The sequence below is a fragment of the Pygoscelis adeliae genome, unplaced genomic scaffold (genome assembly GCF_000699105.1).
Source record: "Pygoscelis adeliae isolate BGI_AS28 unplaced genomic scaffold, ASM69910v1 Scaffold9, whole genome shotgun sequence".
Lineage (NCBI taxonomy): Eukaryota > Metazoa > Chordata > Aves > Sphenisciformes > Spheniscidae > Pygoscelis > Pygoscelis adeliae.
Genome location: NW_008825557.1, coordinates 2,009,313 through 2,023,677, shown reverse-complemented (window position 1 = coordinate 2,023,677; position 14,365 = coordinate 2,009,313). Strand labels below are relative to the sequence as shown.

Genomic DNA, 14,365 nt, shown 5'->3' with positions numbered 1-14,365 from the left:
GTAAATTTGTACTCCAAGTAGACCCTGAAGTAGTTACCCCAGTTTTCCATTTTAGGATGGACTTTGGTCTTTTATGCTCTGTTGAATGGTCACCTGACACCACTGTCACTGTGCTTACAGAAAGAAAAAACATGAAAAGTGTAACAAATAAGAATTACTTGCTAAGTCAGTGTCATACAAATGAAAATTCATCACAGAAGTGAAAAACTATGAACCTTGCCCCTTTGGTCATACCACTACCAATCTGACTGCTGTAGAGCTACAATGGGTGTTATAAGGAGAACACTTTAAGGGTGAAATGTTAGGGTTAGCATCATCACATTTTTGACAGCAAAAACAGGACATGACACAGGATTCACAGATGCGTCCACCCCTTGCCCTGCCCAGCTAGCCCAGACTGAGGTGCCTGGCAGAAAATGCAGTGAAGATGGGAACCCTTCCTGCCTCAGCAGCACCGTTAGGACCTTCACTCCTCTTGCCCCAGGAGCCTCCAGCAAATACCTGGGCCCTTTATCTCAGATTTCCAGTTTCCCGTCCTGCTACTGCAGATTTTCAAATTCGTTGCTCTTTCTACCCCATATCTTTTAGCGCAACCTAATAGTCCAGACCCCAAACCCCACTCTACTTAGTCTGTCTTACTGCTCCCCACTCCTTCCATCACAGAAATTCTTTACCCTCATATATCCATCCTAGAACCCAAAATATTCCTCTGCCCTTTCAGAGCGTCCACTGTTACCTGGTGCAGCACAGCCTTCGCTGTGCCTGCGCTCCCGAGGTGCCGCCCTGCACAGAGCATCCAGCTGTTTTCCCCTTCCCAGCCCACGCTGCGCTCCGGCTGGCTTCTGGCACTCCCCGTTTCCCACTGCACCCAACTGAGACACCCCACCCCGCTCCCCCTAGGCAGTGGCCTCCTCAGTGAATCTTCCCACAAAGTCTCGTCTCTCTTCCTACACTTGGCAGGGTCTTCAAAAACATAAACAGTAACTGCAAGTACCAAACAAAAAATTTTAAAAAATCTGCCTAGATAGAATTCGGAGGGCAAAAAATGAGAACATACTCAAGGGGAAAAAAAAAGCCGACAGACAAATAGTAGCCCTAATCCTGACCCCATTCAATCAATGGGAACTTTGCAACTGACTTTAACAAGGATCAGATTTAGCGCATAATATTTCTTAAAAAAATACAGTTTTCTCCCCCACCTCTACTGTGTTCCTTGATGTTGTGCTTTATATTGCGCACAGGGGGAGCCATTAGTCAGAAAATGAATAAAGCTGCTAACACAATAAATTGTGGAACACGGTACCTTAACAGACTGACGCATCAGCTGTTAATTAATTTTGAGTAACAGTGTTACAAGATAATCTAGTGTTATTATTTCTGACAACACACTGACTATATCCTCTTTTCTTCTCCAGGAACAGTACCAGTTTCTGTACAAAGCTATTCTCAGCCTTGTCAGCACAAGGCAAGAAGAAAACCCTTCAGCATCTATGGACAGTAACGGCTCAGCTTTACCCGATGGAAATGCGGCTGAAAGTTTAGAATCTTTAGTTTAATTAACACATCAGATTAAACACAGGCATACCTACATCACACCAGTCACACCTGGAGTTTACCATTAATATTTTCAGTTTTATACGGGCGTGGGGGTAGATCTGTCCAGTCACTATATATATAATCAGATCCCAACCGTTGCTCAGTCATTTCTGTTACATATGACTTCACCGCGGAACTTTTATCATTAACAATGTGTGCCTTTTCTTGAAAGATTTCTTGTAATACGTTGTTACGTCTGGACTAACTTGATTGACTTTTACAGTGTTTCTAAGAATTGAATTGTGGTATGTTTTTTCAGTATTAGTTTTTGGCTTTGCTTTTAACTTAAAATTATCATATTTATAGGTGTTAGGAGATTCTCAGTTACAAACATGTCATGGGTTTAGTATTTGATTTATTTGCTGTATTTATAACAATTTACATTTGCTAGAAATACAACTTTTAATATAGTAGAATGTAAATAAAATACTGTTCTCCATAACGTTCAACATTTTAAGACTTCAATTAGACATTTAGAATAGTAATCTGATACTTACTGTAAATACTGCTACTTCTGTAGTGATTCCATGGACCAAATTTATATTTATAATTGTAGATTTTTATATTTTACTACGGAGTCAGTTTTCTAGTTCTGTGTAATTGCCTTGTTAAAATGATGTAGTCCAGTATGTTTTTATTTTAACAAAGTCTTCTGATATATAATTGTGCATCTTAAGCAATTAACCTTCATATAGCTGCATGTGATTTTAACTTTTTGTGGGAAATAGAAATCATTTGTTTTGAAATGAGAAGTTTTTATGAGATTTAACACCTGTACTTGGCATTGTTAAATTGTTTTTACCTATGGCATTGCAAAAATAAATATAAATACTCCAGTCTGTGCTTAGCGGTCTACCACATACAGTGACCGGTCTTCACTGTCGTATGAGAGAGCTTTTGCTTACAGGAGTAAGGACTCAAGGCTGACCCGGAGATGGCTGCTCTTCCTGTGGAATCTGCGAGTTCAGAAGGCAGTTTTAGCAAACATTACGTTTTGTTATTTAATCTCTGCGCCACTTCCACCCATACCCATAGTGTCCACGTCGGCTCCTGGTTTAGCCTCTCCCAGTCTGGTCACCCACAGGCTAACAGGCTGTCCAGGCCTCCGGATTGCCTTAGTTGCCCCCTTGCAAGGCTTCTCCATGCTGGCTTTGCTTCAGATCATTCGTTCAGCTGCGGAGCTCTTTGCTGCCTCCTTTGGCAAAGCAAAAGCCGAACTCTGGGAAGCAGTAAAGCAAGTAATCGCTGCAAGAGCAAAAGCAAAATGTTTCAACTTGACCACTCAATTATTTTCTGTAACCCTCTGAACTGGCAAGAAAAGATACTGATTGTACTGAAGGTTGCAGCACTGAGGAGGGTGGAGGAGCCTGGAGCAGAACAGATCTTTGTTTAAAACTAACACAGGCCGTGAGAGTAACTATTTTCTCACTTTGGTACATTCAGTTGCTGTGTAGAAGTATTGAGAGCAGAGATACGGTTCTGGAGCAGAATGCCCAAGAAACTAATGGACAGTATCTTAGATGAAAAATAAGGATGGGAGAAGACGGACCTGTTGTGGACTTGGAGATTTTAGTCGACTGATGTCCTGAGGCAAGGGTGTGTGAGGGATCTCAGAGTGTCAGCAGATAGATCTAGACCCCTTCAGCAGTGTGGGATTGAGGATAGGTGGAGCTGCAGCAAAGCCAAAACAAATTTAGGTTTAGAGGAATCTAAACAATGGAAACTAAAAAAAATCCACGTACTGATGATACAAGAAATGTGTGAAGGTGCTAAACCAGGAGACAGAATGCACAAGAATGACAGAATAGCTAGCAGCAAAGCAGACTTTTTCCTCCTCCTGTCCTCTTTAAAAAAAAAATGGTATAGACAAAATAATCAAAACAATATAATGTATACTTTGTTTTGTAAAACTGTGTTAACATGTTAATGTGCTTGAATTCTCTTTTCCACTTGACCGCTTCTCTTTGTAACCACAGTAATGCAGTCCCAGGCATTATGGAGTGGCTGAATCCATGGGACTTGGGGCCCCGGGGGTTTCCCCTTCCCTGTCCACCGGAGCCAAACGCAGGATGATTCTCCTGTCTCAGCCCAATTCCCCTTTGCAGGTCCGGCCAGGGACCGCGCAGGGCACATGTTCCACACAGGGAGATACACAGGTGCGCACGCACGCACGCTAGAGAGAGTGGTAGAAACAGGATTCCTCACACAGAAAATAGGACTAGGAGTTAAAAAGAAGGCAGGACAGAGGGCAGTGATCAGGCACAGGGCGCAGACGGGCAAGGGTGCTGCCCAGCAGCCTGCTTGCATGCACGCATCCCCTTTTACCCCTCTTCTCTCCATTTTCCCTTGCTTATTCTTCCCCGTCCACCTCGATCCCTCTGTTTCTCCACCCTGGTCTCCCTGTCTTTTGGCAGATAAACAACCTAATTACCTTTTCTTCATGGGCCCCAGTTTTGTTACATCCATACCCAAACGTGAAATCTATGATGCTGCTGCCACTTAGATCATCTCAGCCGTACACGGTATTATCAACACCTTGGTGTCTCTGAGCTTGCAAGCTTTTCTTTCCCAAAGGTCTCCACCGGGGTTTGGCCTTCCCTCACATAAGTCCCCATGAACCGCCTGTGAAACGCAGCCAGACTTGGTGGCACTACTCGTGACAGCCGTCAGCTGCTCACTCTTGCTCTCTTCAGCAGTTTCCCCTCCCGTGCCCAGCAGTTTCTCAGGACCTGTGCAGGTAGCTCAGCCTGGGGCCAGAGGTGCAGCCATGTGCCTGCAGATACTAGCGCTTGCTGCTTTAGTTCACGGCCATAACTAGTTCATCGAATAATTCAGAAATGAGGGAACCTACTTTCCTCAGCCAAGACATCTTTATTCAAGTTTTACACTTTTTTTTTTCCCCCTGTGCTCCTTGTCATACCTGCACATTGGCTAATTCTGAAGTCTGGGAAGAACGGGACCGAGATAGGGCTTCTAAGTGCAAGTGAACTTACAATGTATCCCTAGCCAAGTTAAACACCTTTGAAAAATAGGATCTAGATTTTTTTTCTTACGATGCGTGTGTTATTTTGGGGGTGATAAGAGTTACAAATGTACAGAACGGGCTCATTGTCCCAAACAGCGCACATTTTTATAACACTGTTGAATTGCACATACGCTTTCTTCACAGCTTTCAGCACAAAGTTGGGGTACACAAAGGGGTGTAATGATTGCTCTTTGAGGAAGAGAGTATCTTCTTGTTCCCGGTGGCCTGGGGGTTCCTTACAACTTCCTCTAAAGCACTCAGGTTGACTGACACCCTCTGCTTGCACATCTAGGCTAACGAGGACAGTGATATTATATCATTCCCCCCTCTCATTCCAAAAATACAGACACAATTTTTCCTTTCTTAATCTCTAGGGGTGCCCACACGAGAGAGGTTAATTGTGAGCTTATGGCCATTTGCAAACCGTATTCCATAATCTTCTTACCGTATACTTCTGCTCCTCACCGCACTAGCACACAACGTAAGAAACTGCAATGCTCATGTGCTACTTCTCCAGCCTTTTCTTTAGGAAAACTGGCTTGTAGCCTCACATAACTTCACGCTTTTTATTTTGATATCTTCTATTAATGTAATTATAGTTTCATGTAGTTGTAGATACGAAGTCTTTTTTAGGCCAATTAATTCTACTATGTTTTTCAAGCCTCTATGGACCAAAAGCGAGAAAGGAATCCTCCTTTCTAAAATCCCATCTTGATATAACTGTTTCTTTCAACCTAAATGTTTTGCAGACATTTTAAAATGATAATCCAAGGAATCAGCTGTCGTTCAAGGTTTCTTCCAGAGATGTTTGTAATCACATTCATCATCTTAGCATGCTGACAAGTTATTTAAAACATAAGTGCTTAGGATAATCTCTTTACTCACACATATTGGTTCTGAGCTAGAAAAAAATAAGAATCATAAAAAAATCTTCTGTAATCTTCAACCGTGATGGATTACAGATTTTAATAAATGCGTGTCAGTTCCTCTCTCAGACAAAGGCCATATTCTAATTAATTTTTTTCTTGTAATCCAAGCTACAGACTCAAAAGACATATAGTCTGCCTTTTCAAACTGGGTCAAGTGTGGAAAAGATGTTATGTATCTCCTGCAAGAAGGAGGATATTAATAAAAAATGTCAGTTTAAGATTTTTTTTTTTTTTACAAAGCTGTTGTCATGTGTGCCAAGGAAAACCTGATTGGTGAGCTCCCTCCTAAGAAATCGTCAGTGAGCAGAGAGCTAAAAAAAAAAGACCTGAGTAATTTACTAACATCAACTTTTTAGTGATTGTGGTGGTGTGATTTAACACCTATGGAAAAGCTTTACAAAAGTCAGCAATAAATGATGACTCGAAGCCATACAAACTCATGGCGATCAGTACAACAGCGTGTTAGTTAAAGACCTTACTATGGACTTTGAAAATCAGTTGACTAAATCAGTTAGCAATGGTTTATCACAAATGCTTTACCTGGCACAGTTCATCGCGACGTCTTAGGATAACGTGTGTTATTTCAGACGGGTTGAAATTTTCTGTGGTAAACGCTTACTTCAAGACAAGTTTAGCAAAGTTAAACTTGTTTCTCCCTCTAATCGTTCCGAAGCATAAGCAAAGCAGGCTGGGGAGGAGAGGAGCCATGTTGTCTTGTGGGATTAAAAACAGAAACAGGGACCCAACCACTACCCTAAGTCTGAGGCGTCCTAGGTTACAGTCTTGGTTTTCACCACTTCCCTGCAGCCACGCCAAGGTCGGACCATCCATTTCTTTCCACAGGTTTGTGCTTTGGTGGATTAGGGACTGTACTTTCAAAGGGACAAGAGGGAAGAGAAGGCTCTCAGGACATTTGGCCACGTTTCCCCTGATTCCCCTCTGTTTCCAATGGCATTCTTTTCTTTTTAGAACCAAAAAAGTAGAAAAAAACCCCTTCTGGCTTACTGAACTCACACCCTTGTTTTAGCAAAGTCACATCCCGTGACCCTGTAATTAGTCACAGGGTATTTGAGATGGTCTGATTTGCCTTGATAAATTCTGCTGGACACTCAAAGCTAAATTTCTTTTTTCTCCCCCTCCTCGTTAGTTTTCCAGCCTAATCACAATCATTTTACACCAGATTTTTTTCCCCTTAAACAGCTATTGTGCTATGAGCGCATGCCCTTTGTCCGGCGGTCGCACTTTCATGCTCCAGTCCCTGAAAAGGGATGTAATTCTCGTCTACAGGAATATCCGGGGCAGAGAGAGTGTGAAACAGTGAGGCAAAGAAGGGAGTCTGAGTGTAACGGGGCTCAAGCACCTCCCTCCCAGAAAGAAACTGGGATCTTATCTGCCATGGAGAGCTGGCACTAGAATAAATTCCAAAATGAAAAAATAAGAGAGACACAGTGACAAACAATCTGTTCCTTGCAGCCTGATGTGAACAAACAGCTGAAGAGCCTTTCAGCCCAGGCAGCGATAGCAGAAAGCAAACCGTGTATTCAGCCGAGCCAGGCCCTCAAGCTGAGATAGGCAGTGAGACAACCAAGCTTTCATTTCTTCCTAGGGTACAGGGAGACATTATACATCTGCTGTTCTGTAGCTTTCCACTGAAGTAGTTGTCCTTGAGCCCAAGCACAAAATATGTGCTAAAAAAATTGCATCTCTTAAGATTATGGCTGAAGATGATGTCTAGGTACAGAGATACATATGTGTAAAAATATATATATGGGTGTTCGATGTGGATGCTTAAACAATCCTTGAAGAGTCTTCTCTTGTGAGTCTAGCAAGAAGTATGGAAAGGTATTTCATGTACATAGAGAAGTCCATGTGTAGACATCCTTTCAATATAACCACCTATGTAAAAAACCAAATCCCATTCATATACATCTCATTAGAGTGTAAAGATGACATGACAATGAAACACAGGTTTTCAGATTTATTTTTCAAGCAATCTGGTGTATAAGATACAATTATCTTTCCAATAATATGCAATGAGAACTGAGAAGTGTAATCTTCATACAAAAGCTGACCAATAAATTCATTTAAGTCTAAACTTAGAAAATGAAAAGCAGCATTGCACTGGGAAACAGAAATATATTCTGATACAAAATGTTTCAAAAATAGAGGCAGTGTTTCTTGAAGAAAACACTCTGTAGTGCTCGTTCTTTGTGTGCTCCAAAGAGATTACATACTTCTTAAAAGTTCCAATTTTCTTTTCATACTGCATTTCCTAGGCAGAAAAGCAAGCAAGGTGCATGCATACATAACAGTGTCACAACTCCATGGTTGTGTATTTGTGGGGTAAAGGAGGGAACAGAGAATTCTCAAGTGAAATCCTGGTCTCACCAAGCACTGGACTGGAAGGGACCAGCAGATACAAGTCTAATTTTAACCCTTAGTTGTTGGCCATTAATCTACCGGGGAAGAAGGAGGCAGCAGAGCGCAGAACATTCATTGCAGGCTCCATCCTTACCCCAGCTGCACGTACCAGCCATGCAACAGACCAACGGCCTGTAAGGTCAGTGGGAAGCAAAGCAACTCAGTGGAGCCAGGATTTCATCCGATGCTCAGAACATGCATGGCACTGTAACAGAATCCAACTTTGACAGTACAAAAGCATTCAGTGGTTCAGTATAAAAAGCCCTCCTATGACAATAATACTCTGCCCTTCATTCTTCCTTCTCCCTTTGGCTCCTTTCGCCACCCTCTTTGTTGCAGTTGCTACTTCACTACATATGCACAAAGAAAATCCAAATCCTGAGTAGCGAGACTTGGAGATCAAAACTTCAGCTATTGTTACAGCTGCTTTTCCTACCGGGCAAAGCAACACCTGGAATTCCAGCCCCTCGGGACCGTGACAATAGCACTATGCTTCTCAAGAGGTAAAAGGCTGTGCGTTTATCAGCAAAGTGCGCTTGTGAGCAAAGTTGAAAGCAGACAGCTTCCAGCATCAGTATTCAGCTTTAGAAAAAGGGAGCTCCAGACAATTGCACAGGTACCAGTGCAAATGCTATCTGCCCACAGCGTTGCATCTCACAGGCCTAACTGGTGAAGTCTAAGCCATGCTTGCATTGCAAGGTGGTGTAGAAATCCCTGATCAAAAGCCACAGAAGCAGCCCTGAACTGGAAGGAAACAACTGCTGTTTTGTCGGAGAGAAGCTGCGCTCAGGCTAATGTTCAATTCTGGGCTGATGCGGCTGAACTGCCGCTAGAGCCGGGCTGGCACATCCGTGCAGCACAGCACTTAGCATCAAATGAGCTGGTACACTGGCAAACTTCTAAATCAGTCTAAAGTGGCACTGTATTGAGTAGTACGGGTAGGCTCACAAATGAACGCTTCAAAAGCATGATAGCAAAAGGACAGAAACGAACTCAAAAAGTAGTGATTTAAACCTCTGAGCCTACTGCATTTCAAAGCTGCTTATACTACAGTCTATTCCCTTTGTAACAGTACTTAACCTGGACGAGGCACACAGTGTAAGTGGAAGGAGTAAACATGTCATTTGGAGCGGCTTCTAAGCACATTAACTGTGTTGTATTTCAGAATGCCCTTCCTAGCTGCACAGCTAAACGCTAATGTCCTCTCTTGACAGCACAAGGCAACACGTAACAGCAGGTATTTCAGCGTATCGCAACCAGCTTCCACTCTGTAACAGCAAAGGGTATGGCGGGGGAAGCTTGCTTTAAATTAATTTTAGGAGGGAGGAAGTTTAAGTTTACAGTCATAAGAGAGGGATTTCAAAAATATTAAGATCTAGATTTCAAATATTTAACAGCTGAACATTTTCAAGATTTAACAGGATCTTATTTGCTAGTAGTGCAGAATTTCTAAACTATTTCTTGCATATTGTTATTGTGAAAACATTCACAAATACTGTTAAAAGGAAAGGGACAACAAGACAAAATTGAAGTATCGCTTTCATCTCTGTTATTCTGATAAATCATTTTTACCACATGAACAATCAAGCTTAATCAACGGAATTCATTAACCAGACTTTTCCACCATGAAAGAATCCACTAATGGATTTTTCTTTCAGCTTAAATTTGTCTCAATAATAATCCTATACACTTAGAAGATAAACTCAGTTAATTAAAAAAAAAAACAAAAAAAAAAAACCCAAAAAAACAAACCCTCCCGAGATATTTTAGGAAACATATAAGGAAAGATCTGACTGATGCTGAAACACGTACATGAAAGCATAACAGTTTTAAAAGGAAAATACCACAATTCATGCATCTGGGTATCTACAGTTCCTACATCAGTCAGGCGACCGGTTTTATGGAAGGCATCATTTGTGTGTGAAGTGGCAGGTGCTGCCTTTCTTTAGCTGGTCCAAATTGAGATTCTTAAAGTGGGGGGAACCAAACAAAGCCAAAACCCGATTCAATCCACTGCTTCCAGTTACTGTTTGATAACGCTGCGAGTACTGTACACAATGCCTTCTGCCCGAACACGTTCAAGTATTGGTCCGTAAACATTCTTTGTCAACGGTATAACCATACCTTTGGCATCTATTTCACCTGAGATAAAGGTAGGAAAAAAAAGGTGTTAAGTGCTAGGTTTACCTGGCAAAGCTTTGGCAGCAGGGGCTGCAGGGGGGCTTTTTTGAGGAGGGGCCGGGGCTGCCCCGTGCCGGACACAGCCGGTTCCAGCCGGCTCCGACTGACCCAACGCAGGGCACGGCTGAGCCCCTCGGCCTTGCCTCGTGGAAAATGTATTTGAGAAAGGGCAAGACGCTGCACAGCAGTGAGAGGCGAGGAAAAAAAGTGTGAAAAACAACCCTGTGACGCCGAAGTCAGAGAAGGAGGCAGGGAGGAGGTGATCCAAGTGCCGGAGCAGAGACTCCCCTGCAGCCCATGGAGAGACCATGGTGGAGCAGGGGAAAAGTGTGAGGAGGAAGGAGCAGCAGAGAGGAGGTGTTATGGACTGACCACAGGCCCCCATTCCCCATCCCCCTGTGCTGCTTGGGGCAGAAGGAAGAGGCTGAGGAGTCAGGAATGGAGGAGTGAAGTTGAGCCTGGGAAAAAGAGGTGGGGGTGAAGGTGGTGTTTTGTCTTTGTTTCTCACTATCCAAACCTATTTTTAATTGGCAATAAATTAATTTTCCTCAAGTTGAGTCTGTTTTGCCTGTGACAATAACTGGTGAGTGATCTCCCTGTTTTTATCTCAACCCGTGAGCTTTTTCATCTTATTTTCTCCCCCTGTCCTGGCTGAGAAAGGGGAGAGAGCAGCTGGATGGGCATCTGGCAGCCAGCCAAGGTCAACCCAGCACAAGTAAAAATATCAATTTGCAATTATATAAATTTCAATTTTTATATTTTTACATTTCTACATATATATACACACATGCAGATTTATCAACCTTGGCATTATGTTCTCACACAGCAGCAGTACTGTATCAAAGAACAAGGGAAAAAAGTTTGAAATAGCATACACAGCTTGAATTTGATTCATAGAGCTGTGAAACTGTGATTAGGTGAAAAGCATCTAAACTTCAAACGTTTGTTTTCTGTTTTTTTAAATTACAAAAAAGACAAAACCAAAAAAAACCAAACCCAAAGTTTTTGCTCATTTCAGTTAGCCAGGAGAAGAATGAAGTTTTAAAGATTAAGAGCAAGCAAGGGGAAATCACACTATTTCCTTAAACATGGTGATGACTAGGCAGAGTCTGCCTGTTTACATACACAGACAATATGATCAGGTAATATGCCCCAAGCCTCAAATTCGATCAATCTGGAAAGTAGCAATGGAAGTTACTAGTTTGTTCAGCACAGGTATATTTTAGCCTGCTTCACTGTGGCATAATGAATTGTAATACACCATACCAAAGGTCCCCTCTACACCAGTGAAACACTTAAGATTAAACTACTAAAAATCTCTATAGATTAAGAAGTTAAGAAGAGTCACTGAAACATCCAAACATGCAGATTAAAAATTCCTGTAAAGACAACAGGAAGAGTTTGATTAAATTAAAAAAACAAACAAACAAAAAAAACCCCAGCCCAAACCAAAAACGTTTATACACTTCAGAAACACTACACATCTGCTTTCTACAGGCAGGAAGATCCAGAGTGATGAAATACTGTTGCTGAAGCCTGAACAGTCACTTACCGTCTAGAACCATCTTAGCAGCAATAGCCGTGGGGTATCCTACTGTTTTAGCCATCGCAGAATATCCTTTGTTATCACCATAGACAACCAGATCAATAAATTTGTCTTCCAAATGACCAGAAGGATGCCTGAGACCTATTTCATTTCTCATAACAATCATATCTCTCTCTCCAGTGCCTAAGAGAAAAGCACACAAACTATTCATTCCTTGTATTTCAGTCATACCAAGATGAGGCTCCTGACAAGCACGGCACCGTGCATACACAGCACGTGTATCAGGGGCGTGACTTAAGATAGGGACTATTAGGGAGGACAGAATATTAAGATGGAACTAAAAACATAACAGGGAAAGAAAAGGATAAATTAGGGGAGTGGAGAATATCACAAGACATTAAAAAACCTAACGTGAAGGTTTTTTAATGAAGGTGAACAAACTAATCTAGTTAAGGCTGATAAGAGATATTGACTTCTTCCACTCAAAGCCATGAAAAAGAAGAATTTCTCACATACCAAAGGGCAGCTTCATCTCCATGTGCTTCGCAAGAGCCCCCACAATGGAATCTGCTGCTGGAACTGGTTCATCTCCCAATAAACCTAGCCTGGCAGAAGAAATGAGACAGATTTATATCATTGCCTATCAACAGCTTAGTCTCAGTTTTGTAATTTCCAGCTTGTTCAGCATACCAGTTTAACAGTCTCAAAATGGACCAAAATGGGTAGAATTCAAACCTTTTTTTTTTTTTTACCCTTTAAAAATCCCTGGAACATTTTACCATTCTACTGCCTCCAGCTGACTTTTGTCCTTTTCCAGTTTGCTAAATACAGCTTCTTTAAGAACATGGTACTCAGCAGGCAGCTTAATTCCAACCAGCTTGCACATGAGCTCTTTCTGTATTAAAAGAAAAAAAAAAATTCCTGAAGGCCTGACATCTGTTCCCACTCCTTTTCCGTCAAGGTTTCAAGAACCCACTGCTCCACTAAGCTCAGTTAATATCCAGGACTCCTGAGAAGACAGGTTATGCGTACAGGGAAAGTAAGATAGTTGGAGATTTTTAATCGCAACAAGTGAGAATAGGGGTCATCTTTTCCTAAAACACTTTGTACCCCACCACTCAGCTGCTTCCCGCTACTTTTTAGTCTTGTCCCTTCCTCTGGCAGTGAAGAAAGAATATAGAAATCTGCATAAACAAAGAACGCTGGGAGGATGTTAGGGTGAAAGAGAAGCCACCTGGAGATAGCCAGAGAGTCAGGAACTTAAGGATATCTTTCAGCTGGTCTAGAAACGGAGAACGTCCCTTTCAAAAGGAAGGAAACAGACTGATGAGATGAACAAGGCTCTGGCAATCCTGGGAATATTACCAAAAAGCTTTCTGAACATTTTTGTGCATATCTGAAGGCCATTTTGTGCTATCTAGATGATAATTATCGCTTGCTTCATTCACAGCAAGACGGATAATAAACGGAGCTATGAACAAGATATGAAGCAAGCAAGAAGTGCAGAGTCTGTTTAGAAGCCCAGGTTAGCCTATCTCCTCTGCTTCCTGGGCAGAGTAGATAAGGGGAAAGTACTAAGATGTAACAACATTGCTGAGACAAGGTTCGCAGTGAGACTAATGAGTTTATAGTTATTTTCACAGATTACATGACACTGTGTACTTATTCATTGAGGCTAGAAGGACCGGAAATTCTAGCCATCTTTGCAAAGAAAACTTGAAGATATCAACCCTAAAATTGAAAGGGGACAAAAATAATCTCAAAAAAAATACAAGTAATTCCCATACAGCAGCCCAAAAACTCCTGGAGTTTGCGAAGATGAGCAGTGCTGTATATTAGTCAGAGACAAGCAAGACTGGGCCTCTTCACCTTCTGCTTTCTTGGTTTTGAGAACACTCAAGACATTCTTAACCTGAAATAACGGCATCATCGTCAGAATACTGTGCTCTCCTCAGACCATCACACAGCATAAGCCTGGTGTCTTTTTCCAGATTAATGCTGATAAAAGCACAAGGAAGGAAACAGGAGGCAGATCTGAATTTTGTTCATCTGAGTAATAAACAGTTACTCTCTCAGGGATTTGCAAAATGGAAGAAAAATTTCTCACAAGACAGACAAGCAGACCTGACAAGTAATAAGCTGTGTCAATTCAGCTCTCTTTACACCACACTGAAATATGAAAATCCCCGCTTTGCCCACAGAGACAACCAAAACGTGGACTGTCAAATGTAACAGCAGCACACCATAGGAGTCATACCTTGGCTGAGATTAAGATGAAGTGAGGCATCAGTAAGCAAGACAGAAAAGCAGCATAACAGAAGACAAAAAAAATGCTTGTACAGAGTTTTAACAGAAAAAAAGATTTTAATATACTCATTTAGGCATGTTCTCTTACTTGTTGATGCCCTAAAAAAATACTTTTACACTGAAAATCATGGGCCAGTACCAATATGGACACTGCAAACTCACAGCACTGAGGGCTGGATTCTGACTGACAGAAAATTTAAGATAAATCATAAAAATATTGTACGGGACCTCTGAGGGTCATCTAGCCCAATGCCCTACTTGAAGCAGGAGTACCACCAGCACTCCAGTCAGCCGTGGCTTTGTCTAGCTGAGTCCTGAAAACCTCCAGTGTCAGAGACTCCAGAGTCTCTCTGGGGAACC

General features: G+C 41.9%; 2 protein-coding genes across 2 annotated transcripts in view; one reads left to right on the top strand and one right to left on the bottom strand.

Annotated features, from left to right (window-relative positions):
- Positions 1-2,435, top strand: part of PTPRZ1 (protein tyrosine phosphatase, receptor-type, Z polypeptide 1) — a 66,573-nt gene extending 64,138 nt beyond the window's left edge. Inside the window, exon 27 of the mRNA XM_009332274.1 lies at positions 1,416-2,435. Within this exon, the coding sequence (XP_009330549.1) occupies positions 1,416-1,556 (141 nt within the window). The 3' untranslated portion in view covers positions 1,557-2,435. The remainder of the gene's footprint in view (positions 1-1,415) is intronic.
- A 6,880-nt stretch (positions 2,436-9,315) lies between these two features.
- Positions 9,316-14,365, bottom strand: part of AASS (aminoadipate-semialdehyde synthase) — a 29,663-nt gene continuing 24,613 nt past the window's right edge. The window contains exons 20-23 of the mRNA XM_009332272.1: positions 12,478-12,593; positions 12,215-12,303; positions 11,705-11,881; positions 9,316-10,113 (exon numbers count right to left, since the gene is read on the bottom strand). Of these exons, the coding sequence (XP_009330547.1) occupies positions 9,995-10,113; positions 11,705-11,881; positions 12,215-12,303; positions 12,478-12,593 (501 nt within the window). The 3' untranslated portion in view covers positions 9,316-9,994. The remainder of the gene's footprint in view (positions 10,114-11,704; positions 11,882-12,214; positions 12,304-12,477; positions 12,594-14,365) is intronic.